Source organism: Lethenteron reissneri, chromosome 66 (genome assembly GCF_015708825.2).
Source record: "Lethenteron reissneri isolate LAM-NWPU_2019-01 chromosome 66, ASM1570882v1, whole genome shotgun sequence".
Classification (NCBI taxonomy): Eukaryota; Metazoa; Chordata; class Hyperoartia; order Petromyzontiformes; family Petromyzontidae; genus Lethenteron; species Lethenteron reissneri.
Window position 1 is genome coordinate 3,569,994 of NC_083844.1, and position 13,872 is coordinate 3,583,865.

Sequence of the window (13,872 nt, forward strand, 5' to 3'; positions counted from 1 at the left end):
GCAGGCCAGCCTAAATGTTTCTAACCGGCAAAGATGTCCCATTAGGGGGGTCCACGTTTTGCAAGCGTAGAGAAGGGAGGGAATGACTGTGGCCGAGAAGACCTGAAGCTTTGTGTGGAGTGACAGACCAGGTAGCTTCCACACAGCGTTACGCAACCGATGAAAAGATAATGCTGCTCGACTAATTCGGAGTGAGACCTCTGCTGTTAAACTGGAGCCGTTCATGAGCACACTGCCCAGGTATGGGAAACTCAAACAATCTCCACAACTGCCCTATCACCAATTGGGAGTTGTGTGGGTGGATTGTCCGATGGTACAAAATACCCAGGCATGGGCTTAGTTTTGGTGGGGCTGATGGTAAGGCCCCACGTCTTAGTGGCACACTCCAGGTTCAGCAGCAGTGTCTCCAACTCCTTCTCTGAATGAGCAGCAATTACCAAATCATCGGCATACATAACGTGGTTTATCAATAGGGAGCCATCTCTTGACCGCACCCGGGCATCGATCAGCCTCCCATTATATCTGTACCAAATGGAAATTTCCCCGGTACAGCTATTGAAGGCTTCACGAACTACGTGGTCGAAATAGATGTTAAATAATGTGGGAGCCAGAGGACATCCCTGTCGCACCCCAAGGTGAAAAGAGAATGACTCCGACTATCGGCCACATAGTTTTACCCGGGCCCGCTCACCATCATGAAGGTCCTTAATGATCGTGAGCAGAGTCAGGGACTCTAAAAGCACGAAGAAGAACCCAGAGCCAAGGCCTACTGATGGTATCATAGGCCTTGACCAGGTCAATAAAGCAGAGATGTAGGTCTTGTTGGAATTCCCTACACCTCTCCTGTTGCAGATGGACATAAAATATGGCATCTGTGCAGGACAGCCCTTTTCTGAAGCCACATTGGGGCTCCACAAGCCTCTCCTCAGCGTGCCTAGCAAGGCGATGTTGAATAATCCTTACCAGGACCTTATCCGGCACACTGAGGAGTGAGATGCCCCTGTAGTTGTTACAGTCCGTGCGGTCCCCCTTCTTAAAGAGGGGGACCACCAGGGCATCCTTCCAATCCTGTGGAACCTATCCAGTGGTCAAGACTGTTATGATGTCATGTAGGGCAGTCTGTGCACAAATGCCACCTTCCCTCAGCATTTCACTTGGGAGATCATCTCTGCCCGGTGCTTTTCCGGGTCTCAGACTCCGGATCGCCTTCAGTACTTCCTCAACAGATGGCACCTCAGCCAGCCACTCACAGGGGGTGATTTCTTCCAATATTTGAGACACCACAACCTAAGCAGAGTCATTCCCACTTTGTCCCACGATGTTTTCCCGGCTGACGGATTTCCCTCCTCATTCTTTTGTTCAGAAGAAGAGCCACTCCCTGTTGTTTGGCAGTCTCCTACCCAGAGTAGAGGACTGTCCACCCCTCATGGTGGCAGGAGCCAGAGCCGATCCACCGGACCTCCTAAATCCCACAGAGATCCAGGCGGTGCCGGTCCAGCTCCCGACAGAGGAGTGGCAGCCTCTCCTCTGCAGTGAGCGTTCGAACATTCCACATGGCCACCCGTAGTGGTTTTTTGCTGTTTCTGGAGGAATCCCGAGGGTACGGATTCAATCTCCTGGCTCCACCAAATGGGGTTTGGCCAGGATATGTCATAGATGCCTGTCCCCCCAGGGCCTCCGGCACAAGCTTCATTTGATATTTTCACACACATACACACACACACTACACACACACGCACGCTGTACTCACTGGGCATGGCATCTGTGGATGTCTTTGTGACGTCACTCTCCTTATCTGCAACACACAGGGGTCAATGCGTGTGTGTTGTTACTGCCATCACGACGACGACTACCACCACCCCACTCGTTAACCCATCGCGGCCTCACCGAGACTCAAGACCCATACCCATCGCGACCCACAGAGGTCCAGAGACCCACAGAGACCCACAGAGATCCATACTCATAGATACCCACAGAGACCCATACTTATAGAGACCCACAGAGACCCATAATCATAGAGACCCACAGAGTTCCAGAGACTCATAGAGACCCACAGAAACCTATACTCAAATAGACGCACAGAGACCCATAGAGACCCATATTCATAGAGACCCACAGAGACCCATACTCAGAGACCCATACTCAGAGACCCACACTCATAGACACCCACACTCCACTCATAGAGACCCACAGAGACCCATACTCATAGAGAACCACATAGTTCTAGAGACCTATAGAGACCCACATAGTCTCTCTCTGCTTGTGTGTCTCTGTGTGAGTCTCTCTCTCTGTTTGTGTGTCTGTCTGTGTGTCTACGTGTGAGTCTCTGTGTGTGTGTATCTCTCTGTGTGTCTCTGTGTGTGTTTTTCTCTGTGTGTGTCTCTCTCTGCTTGTGTGTCTGTTTGTGTGTTTCCGTGTCTGTGTTTTGTCTCTCTCTCAAATGTAGCAATCTTTGTAAGAACGTAATCAACCCGGTAGGGTGTTGACTGTTGTGTTGGCCGACTCGCTGTGTTGTATTGCATTATATTTTTAAGTTTACTAGGTTTATTTTCTTATTCATTCTTACCTGATGACGGTTGCTTGCGTTGCAATCGAAACGTCGTATTCTATTATTATTTAATGTATTTTCTTTCGACGTGACTTTACCGAAAGAACTAAAGAGTGGTGCAGTGGTGCGCAAGGGAGACAAAGGCCACCCATTCCTCTCGTGTGCCACGGTGCCAGCCTTCATCGGTACTGCTGACAGCACTTGCCCCCACAGTCTGCTAAGGCTATAGGGGGGATCTTTGTTTTTTGTGGTGATTATTGTGTGATGGCGGTGGTAGTGATGATTGTGGGGTGGTGGTGATTTTGTGGTCGTGGTAGTGATGGTGATGATTGTGTGGTAGTGGTGATTGTGTGATATTGATGGTGATGGTAACGGTGCTGGTGATGATTGGGTGTGGTGGTGGTGGTGGTGATTGTGTGGTGGTGGTGGTGGTGTGTGTGGTGGTGATTGTGATGGTGGTGGTGATTGTGTGGTGGTGGTTTGTTGGTGGTGGTGTGTGTGGTGGTGATTGTCTGTGATGGTGGTGGTTGTGTGGTGGTGGTGGTGATTGTGGTGTGTGGTGGTGGTGGTGATGATTCGTGTGGTGGTGGTGATTGTGTGGTGGTGGTGATGGTGATTGTGTGGTGGTGGTGGTGATTGTGGTGTGTGGTGGTGGTGGTGGTGATGATTCGTGTGGTGGTGGTTTTGGTTGTTGTGGGTGGGCGATGTTGCGTGAGTCACACACTCGCTTTGATCTCCTTTGCTGCTTGCGAAGCTGTTTCTGAAACAGACACAAAGACAAAGATCTCACTCACCCTCCCACTCACCCAATGACTCACCCACTCACCCAATGACTCACCCACTCACTCACCCAGTGACTCACCCACTCACTCACCTACTCACCCACCCACTCACCCACCCACCCACTCACCTACCCACTCACTCACCTAATGACTCACCCAACCACTCACCTACCCACTCACCCATCCACCCACTCACCCACTCACTCACCACCCAATGACTCACCGGCTCACCCACCCACTCACCCACACACCCACTTTGTCACACACTCACCCACTCATCCACTCACTCACCCACTCACTCACCCACTCACCCACTCACCCACTCACCAACCCACTCACTCACCCACCCACCCACTGGGTCACCCACCCACCACTTACGCAGTCGTCCACCCTCTCCCTGGCTGTGGTGTGAGAGTTGAACTCACGGGTCAATGCTGCTGCTGCAGTCGGGGTGGAAGTCTCCTTCTGGTTGTTGGAGGCCGCCGCGTTCAGCACTGAGCACAGCGCACAGACACGAGGGGGTCACCACGAGACACCTCACGAGTTGTGGCTCATGCCACGACAAAACCACCACCACCACCATTACCACCACCACCATACAATCATCATCACCACCACCACACAATCATCATCACCACCACCACCACACAATCATCATCACCACCACCACCACACAATCATCATCACCACCACCACCACCACACAATCATCATCACCACCACCACACAATCATCATCACCACACAATCATCATCACCACCACCACACAATCATCATCACCACCACCACACAATCATCATCACCACCACCACACAATCATCATCACCACCACCACCACACAATCATCATCACCACCACCACACAATCATCATCACCACACAATCATCATCACCACCACCACACAATCATCATCACCACCACCACCACCACACAATCATCATCACCACCACCACCACCACACAATCATCATCACCACCACCACCACCACCACACAATCATCATCACCACCACCACCACACACTCATCATCACCACCATCAGCACCACACAATCATCATCACCACCATCACCACAATCACCACTCACCCATCCACTCACTCACTCATTCAACAAATGACTCGTCCATTCACTCACTCACTCACTCACCCTCTTACTTACTCACTCACCCCCTTACTCACTCACCACACACTCAGCCACTCATTCATGCATCGTCACAGTGCCACGTGTTCTGCACGTCACAATTTCCCGGGCTTAGCCTCTGCTTGAGATAGTGAGAGAGAGTGAGTGAGAGAGTGAGTGAGAGAGTGAGAAAGTGAGTGAGAGAGTGAGTGAGAGAGTGAGGGAGAGAGTGAGTGAGTGAGAGAGTGAGTGAGTAAGAGTGTGAGTGTGAGAGAGTGAGAGAGTGAGTGAATGAGAGAGTGAGTGAGTGTGAGTGAGTGAGTGGGTGTGAGTGAGTGAGTGTGTGAGTGAGTGAGAGAGTGAGTGAGTGAGAGAGAGTGAGTGAGAGATTGAGTGAGTGAGTGAGAGAGTGAGTGAGTGAGTGAGAGAGTGAGTGAGTGAGAGAGTGAGTGAGTGAGAGAGTGAGTGAATGAGCGAGTGAGTGAGTGAGTGTGTGGGTGAGTGAGTGAGAGAGTGAGTGAGTGAGAGAGTGAGTGAGTGAGTGTGTGGGTGAGTGAGTGAGTGTGTGGGTGAGTGAGTGAGTGAGTGTGTGGGTGAGTGAGTGAGTGTGTGGGTGAGTGAGTGAGTGTGTGGGTGAGTGAGTGAGGGATAACGACTCACCAGCCAAGCAGAGCAGAGCGACGGCAGCCCAGTGCAGTCTCATCTTGGCTGTGAAACACACACACAGTGACACACACACAGTGACACACACACAGTGACACACACACACAGTGACACACACAGTGTGACACACACACAGTGACACACACACATTGACACACACACAGTGACACACACAGTGACACACACACACAGTGACACACACACACCGTGACACTCACTCACAATGTGACACACACACTCACTGTAACACACACAGTGACACACACACTGTGACACACACACCGTGACACTCACTCACAATGTGACATACACACACAATGTGACACTCACACACTGTGACACACACACACAGTGGCACTCACTCACAATGTGACACACACACTCACACTGTGACACTCACACACACAATGTGTCACAACCAAAAAAGATCCCCCGTATAGCCTCAACAGACTGTAGGGGCCAGTGCTGTTAGCGAGCACCTATGAAGGCCGGAACGGCACACGAGGGGGTCGGTAGCCAACACCACGCCCGGCCGCCTTTGTCTCCCCAGTGGTGATGTTTTTACGCACCAGATACTCATTTGAGGTTGAGTCGACCTAGGGGAGGCCCGGGACCCGTTAAGACAATCGTCACCGGTGTCGGCCGTGAACGGGAAATCGGGTGGCCGGGTTCGTAGCGCAGCGCAGCGCTAACCGCTACACTACTCCTCCCCACACACAGACACACAGACAGACAGAGACACACACAGACACACAGACAGACAGAGACACACAGACACACAGAGACACACACAGACAGACAGAGACACACACAGACATACAGACAGACAGAGACACACACAGACACACAAACAGACAGAGACACAGACACACAGACACACAGAGACACACACAGACACACAGACAGGCAGAAACACACACAGACATACAGACAGACAGAGACACACACAGACACACAAACAGACAGAGACACACACAGACACATAGACAGACAGAGACACACACAGACACACAGACAGACAGAGACACACACAGACACACAGACAGACAGAGACACACACAGACACACAGACAGAGAGAGACACACACAGATACACAGACACACAGACAGAGACACACACAGACACACAGACAGATACACACACAGACACACAGACAGACAGAGACAAAGACAAAGATCCCCCGTATAGCCTGAACAGACTGTAGGGGCAAGTGCTGTTAGCGAGCACCTATGAAGGCCAGAACGGTACACGAGGGGGTGGGTGGCCAGCACCACGCCCGACCGCCTTTGTCTCCCTAGTGACGATGTTTACACACCGCACCAGGTACTCATTTAAGGCTGAGTCGACAGACAGAGACACACAGACACACAGACAGACAGAGACACACACAAACACAGACAGACAGAGACACACACAGACACACAGACAGACAGAGACACACATAGACACACGCGCACACACACACAGACAGACAGAGACACACACAGACACTCACTGTGGCACACTCTCACACTCACTCACCGTTTCACTGCGAGCCTGATGCTCTCACAGTGGTGAATGAGAAATGCAGACTCCAACACACGCTGACCAACACACACACACACACACTCTCTGTAACACAGACACACGCACTCTCTAACACAGACTCACACTGTGAGACTCACGGACTCACACTCGAGAGCAGACTCACACACAGGTTGGTGGTGATCACACAGCCTCTATATATACACACACCACACACACGTAAGGGACTCTCCAGGTATTGACTGACCAGGTGAATCACCAGCGCATTGGGCATGACCCAAACAATAGAATCGCTATTAGTCTAATTACCCCATTCAATTACACGCAGGTACACATGTACACTCACACACACACTCACACACAGGTACACTGACATGCACACTCACACACAAAAAGATCCCCCGTGTAGCCTCTAACAGGCTGTTAGTGAGCAGCACCTACTAAGGCTACCGGCGCTGTGGCACACGAGGGGGTGGGTGGCCAGCACCACGCCCGGCCGCCTTTGTCTCCCCAGTGGCGATGTTCACTACACACCGCTACACCAGGTACTCATTTGGGGTTGAGTCGACCTAGGGGAGGCCCTGGAATGGTTCAGGTAATCGTCACCGGTGTTGGCCGTGAGCAGGAATCGAACCCGGGTCGCCAGGTTCGTATCGCAGTGCGCTAACTGCTACACCACCGCTCTCCACAGGTACACTCACATACATACACACAAATACATACACACACACAGGTACACACACACACAGGTACACACACACACAGGTACACACACAGGTACACACACAGGTACACACAGGTACACACACACAGGTACACACACACATGGTACACACACAGGTACACACACAGGTACACACAGGTACACACGCATACACAGGTACACACACAGATACACACTCACACAGGTACACACACACAGGTACACACACACAGGTACACATACAGGTACACACACACACAGGTACACACAGGTACACACAGGTACACACTCACACACACACAGGTACACACAGGTACACACTCACACACGCACAGCTAATAGCAGCATCAGTAGCACCACGGCACAATGGTGAATTGCGGAGCGAGTAATTGGCCAACTCCAATGAGCGAGCCTCTTCACCCCCACCCCCCCCCCATTGTAGCGAGACGCGAGGGTGCGTGGCTCCCCGCACTTAGAGGCACAATGGGCTTGACCTTGTGTGCAATGAGCTCATTATCATCCTCATTATCGTGGTGATCCCCGTCGTATTCTCGGCACAGGTCCAGGGCGAGCGAGGCGCGTGTCCACGTGCGTCCGGCCGAAGTGAATCGGCCAACGCAACCGCCCCCTCCCCTCAGCCAATGAATGTTGCAGGGGAGAGGGATAGCACTGAGGTGCAGCTCGCTTTTCTCAGAAGTGGCCTGGCCCATAGAGACCCACAGAAACCCATACTCATAGAAATCCCTTACTCATAGAGACCCACAGAGACCCATTCTCATAGAAACCCATACTCAGAGACCCACAGAGACCCATTCTCATAGAAACCCATACTCATAGAGACCCACAGAAACCCATACTCATAGAGACCCATACTCATAGAGACCCATACTCATAGAGACCCACAGAGACCCGTACTCATAGAGACCCATACTCATAGAGACCCACAGAGACCCATACTCATAGAGATCCATAATCATAGAGACCCACAGAGACCCATATACATAGAGACCCATCCTCATAGAGACCCACAGAAACCCATATACATAGAGACCCATACTCATAGAAACCTACAGACCCACACTCATAGAGACCCACACTCATAGAGACCCAAACTAAAACTAAACCATGTTTATTGTTACCAGCTAAGGCCCCACTGAGCTGTGTGCAGAAGCCACGTGGCCCTCACAAATGACAGCAGCTCAGCCTAGTGGCTGATGTCGTCATCATCACGTGTAAGTGTATGGCAGCCATATTGTTCTAAACCTCCGATTAGCACGGTTGGCTACGTAGTGTGTGAAAAAGAAGTTCCACACATACACACACGTACATACACACATATACATACACACATATACACACACAGACAAATACATACACATACATACACACACATACATACACATACATACACACACATACAAATACATACAAACACATACATACATACACATACATACACACATACATACACATACACACATATATACACACACATACACACACATACATACACACATACATACATACACACATACAAACACACACATACACACAAACACATACACACATACACACACATACATACACATATATACATACATCCACACATGCATACGCATATATACACACACATACATACACATACATACACACACATACAAATACATACAAACACATACATACAAATACATACAAAACATACACACATACATACAAACACATACATACACACACATACAAACACATACACAAGTTGCTTCTAAATGTGCCGGGGAAAAACCGGAGAAGGGGGCAGAAGGAGGTGTGGAGGGGAAAGAGGGGGGGAGGGGGGACGGGGGGAGGGGCCCAGGGGCATTCCAACGATACCCGGGCTACCCCACCCGGGCAGCACGAGGCACGGCTGTGGTGACGTCACACGGGGGGTAGCCCGCACGCAACAATGGGGGAGTCACCCCCCCTCCCCCTCTCCCACTTCAACAGACAAACACACTACATTATACACTACACTATACACTACACTATACACTACACTACTATACATTACAGTATACACTACACTACTATACACTACACTATACACTACACTATACACTACACTACTATACACTACACTATACACTACACTGTACACTACACTATACACTACACCACTATACACTACACTATGCACTGCACTATACACTGCACTATTCACTGCACTATACACTGCACTATACACTTTAGCCGCGGACATTATTTCCCCATCTACCAGCCCATGGGGAGCCCCAATTGTACTCGACAAGAAGCACAATGGCTCTTTGAGATTCTGTGTAGATTTTCGGAAACTTAACAAAATCTCCGCAGCAGATGTGTATCCGCTTCCTGGAATGGACGAGTCGCTGGATGCCTTAGTGGGGGCACGATATTTTTCTACACTGGACCTTTTGTTCAGATTTTGACAACTGCCCTTGGATGAGGCGTCCAAACCTAAAACCGCTTTTCGCACGCCACAGGGCCTCTTATAAGTAAATTGGCTGCCTATGGGCCTCCATTCGGCCCCAGCGATGTTCCAGCGTCTCATGGAACTGGTTCTCGCTGGGCTGCAGTGGGACTCATGTCTTATTTACCTCGATTATGTAATTTTCTTGAGCCATACATTCATCTCAGGGCTGTATTTGTCAAAAATGCGAGCAGCTAATCTCAAATTTAAACTGGAAAAATGCCACCTCTTGCGGGAATTGGTGCGTTACCTGGGAAATTTTGTCAGCCAGTCGGACATCGCAACTGGCCCTGAGAAAACGAGCTGCGCGCGTACATGGCCGACTCCCACTTCTGTGAGAGAAGTTAGAAGCTTCATTGGCTTCGCTTCATACTATCGACGATTTGTTGCGGGATTTGTATTAATAGCTAAACCCCTTCATGCCCTGACGGCAAAGGGGCAAAAGTTCCATTGGGGACAGGAGAGGGAGGCCGCATTCAGAGCGCTTCGAGATGCCCTTGTGAATGCCCCTCCCCTGTGCTACCCTGACTTCGCACGGCCGTTTATTCTCGACACAGATGCCAGTAATACTGGCATCGGCGGTGTGCTGTCCCAGGTTATCGACGGGGTCGAAAGGGTTGTCGCTTATGGCAGCAGGTTTTATCTCCGGGAGAGCAACGCTCCTGCGTAACTCGCCATGAGCTGTTGGCCATTGTATTCTTTATCCAGCAATACCAGCCGTATTTATACAGTAGGCATTTTACTGTACATTCCGACCATGCGGTGTTACAATATGCCTTGAGGATTGACCAACCGTCCGGCCAATTGTCCCACTGGCACGAGGTCCTGCAGGACTGCTCGTTTACGGTAACCTATCGGAAAGGAACGAAACATTCGAACGCCGACGCCTTGTCGCGGCTGCCCGCTGGCAACAGGTGTGCGTGCTTTTCGGGTTCCGGCCGATGCAAGCAGCCCGTTGTTCCTACGCACCCCACGCCACTTGTTGCTGCAGCTGAGGTGGCCGCTCCTGGGGGTGGCTCCTCTGAGGAGCCGAACGGGCTGTCCGCTCGAGATGCGTTGCTCGATTTATGCCTCACGGACTGGGAGGCGCCCCCAAATGGAGGACGACTACCCCGTTAAGTCACGCCGCCTCGCTGAGCGACTACGGGACGTACAGATTAGCGAGGAGTTCGCGCCCGTCATTCTGCGCAATGGGCTGTTGGTGGCCTTGGACGGTAGCTCTCGCCAATATAAGATTGTTGTGTCAACCGCTCTGCGCGGAAAGGCTGTTTGGGCTGCTCACGAGCGCCTCTTGCACCTGAGAGTCCACAAAACTCACTACATATACACTACTATAAAATACACTATACACTCCACTACTGCACTACTATAAAATACACTATACACTCCACTACTGCACTACTACAAAGTACACTATACACTACACTACTATAAAGTACACTATACAGTGAGGGAAAAAAGTATTTGATCCCCTGCTGATTTTGTACGTTTGCTCACTGACAAAGAAATTATCAGTCTATAATTTTAATGGTAGGTTAATTTGAACAGTGAGAGACAGAATAACAACAACAAAATCCAGAAAAACGCATGTCAAAAATGTTATAAATTGATTTGCATTTTAATGAGGGAAATAAGTATTTGACCCCCTCTCAATCAGAAAGATTTCTGGCTCCCAGGTGTCTTTTATACAGGTAACAAGCTGAGATGAGGAGCACTCCCTTTAAGATTGTGCTCCTAATCTCAACGTGTTACCTACACAAGGCTGGAATGAGCTACAAGACCATCGCCAAGCAGCTTGGTGAGAAGGTGACAACAGTTGGTGCGATTATTCGCAAATGGAAGAAACACAAAAGAACTGTCAATCTCCCTCGGCCTGGGGCTCCATGCAAGATCTCACCTCGTGGAGTAGCAATGATCATGAGAACGGTGAGGAATCAGCTCAGAACTACATGGGAGGATCTTGTCAATGATCTCAAGGCAGCTGGGACCATAGTCACCAAGAAAACAGTTGGTAATGCGATGCCGCCACCACGAAGCCGTTCGGCAGGCGCCCAATCCCCGACCTCGCCACCACCAAGCAACGGAGCCAACCCCGCGTCCCCCTCACCTCACATGAACACACCCACACGCATTTTTCCCCACCCATAGAGCTGGAAGGGGAGATCACCTGATCAGCCGGTTTTTATCTGAGAAACCCTTATCGGGATTAACTCTCACGGTTTCCGGCGATCAGGGAATTGGACGACCTCCCCCGTGCTACGTTGCGCCGCGGCGCTGCGACCAGCCTTAATATGGTATGGTCGCGGCGTGGGGCATTCGGCCACCGCGGTTGAGGCGCATTTCCCCCCACACGCACCCCCACGGGTCGACGAGACAGGCGGAGGAGGGACGGGGCGGCATAGTTTAGGGTGCGCAGGAGCGCGGCGCCATGCATGAGAGGGAGATTAATACAGGAGCGTGTTTGGAATCGGCGCCGCAGCACATCCGATTAGCATAACAAAAGCGCCGTGGAGGCGCCGCCGAGCCGCCATGCTCGTACAAGAGGGACGCGAGCCATTGTTTAGAGTGTACGCCACGCCAGTAGAGCATTAATTAGCATATGCGCCACTCATGAGCGGAGAGCCTTCGGAAGTACGGGACAGAGGATAAAAAGGATCGCAGCAAGGTAGAAAGTCTCACTTCTCTTCAAGAGGCACGCGTGCAAGTCGGCTCCCAGCTCTGCCCTCCGGACGTCCGCGTGACGTGTCCCGACGGCATAGAGGAAAAACCACAGGACGCCGAATACTTCGAGCCGTGAGTAGCAAGGTGACAGGGTATTGTAAGCCGATAAATAGGGAATAGGTCCAGGGGAAGTAGGATAGGCCAGCCTCGTCGACTCACTGATTTAACCTCCATTCGCAGGTAGCAGATAATAAATAATTAATAGCGAAGCGTGGCCTCGCGTGATCTTGTCGAGCAGTGTGAGCGTGTGGGTGCGCGGGTGTACACAGTGGTTCGCCAGGTGAGTGAGCGTTGCGCGGAGCTGAGCGTGTGGGTGCGCGTGTGTACACAGTGGTTCGCCAGGTGAGTGAGCTCTGCGCGGAGCTGAGCGCGTGGGTGCGCGTGTGTACACAGTGGTTCGCCACGTGAGTGAGCGTTGCGCGGAGCTGAGCGTGTGGGTGCGCGGGTGTACACAGTGGTTCGCCAGGTGAGTGAGTGCCGCGGGGAGCTGTGTACGTGAGGGCAGCGTCATTCGCCCTCCGACCCCTGACCCCCGTTTAATAACGCGAGTATTCAGTGGTGAGTGAGTGCCGCGGGGAGCTGTGTGCGTGAGTGCGCATACGTTCGTTACGCGTCGGATACGGGTGCGCATTGGTCACGTGGTTATTCGACGTGAAGGCGAGTGCCGCACAGGGCTATAGACGGGCACACGCTCGCAGCGTGCGAGAGGTGTACGTAGCGGTGTAAAGAGGGGGAGTATGGCGCTTGATTGACGATGCGGTGCGCACGTATGCTCGCAGTGTGGGAGCGCGGCGCGAGGCTGTAACAGTAGGGGCGTCGCGTTCGAATGCCAGCGAAACCGTAGCGGGTAAATAGGGTGGTGCGGCAACGCAACCGGAATAGGGGATGCGTGAGGGAGAGACCCCGGGGGCCAACGGCCCCCACAGTAACACACTACGCCGTGAAGGACTGAAATCCTGCAGCGCCTGCAAGGTCCCCCTGCTCAAGAAAGCACATATACATGCCCGTCTGAAGTTTACCAATGAACATCTGAATGATTCAGAGGACAACTGGGTGAAAGTGTTGTGGTCAGATGAGACCAAAATGGAGCTCTTTGGCATCAACTCAACTTGCCGTGTTTGGAGGAGGAGGAATGCTGCCTATGACTTCAAGAACACCATCCCCACCGTCAAACATGGAGGTGGAAACATTATGCTTTGGGGGTGTTTTTCTGCTAAGGGGACAGGACAACTTCACCGCATCAAAGGGACGATGGACGGGGCCATGTACCGTCAAATCTTGGGTGAGAACCTCCTTCCCTCAGCCAGGGCATTGAAAATGGGTCGTGGATGGGT

General features: G+C 51.5%; 2 protein-coding genes across 2 annotated transcripts in view; one reads left to right on the forward strand and one right to left on the reverse strand.

Annotated features, from left to right (window-relative positions):
* Positions 1-6,789, reverse strand: part of LOC133359919 (mucin-5AC-like) — a 95,097-nt gene extending 88,308 nt beyond the window's left edge. The window contains exons 1-5 of the mRNA XM_061578479.1: positions 6,633-6,789; positions 5,108-5,155; positions 3,756-3,824; positions 3,273-3,308; positions 1,751-1,795 (exon numbers count right to left, since the gene is read on the reverse strand). Of these exons, the coding sequence (XP_061434463.1) occupies positions 1,751-1,795; positions 3,273-3,308; positions 3,756-3,824; positions 5,108-5,150 (193 nt within the window). The 5' untranslated portion in view covers positions 5,151-5,155; positions 6,633-6,789. The remainder of the gene's footprint in view (positions 1-1,750; positions 1,796-3,272; positions 3,309-3,755; positions 3,825-5,107; positions 5,156-6,632) is intronic.
* LOC133359975 (uncharacterized) overlaps positions 1-13,872 on the forward strand; it is a 341,563-nt gene that overhangs the window by 107,205 nt on the left and 220,486 nt on the right. The gene's annotated exons all lie outside the window — the stretch shown is intronic.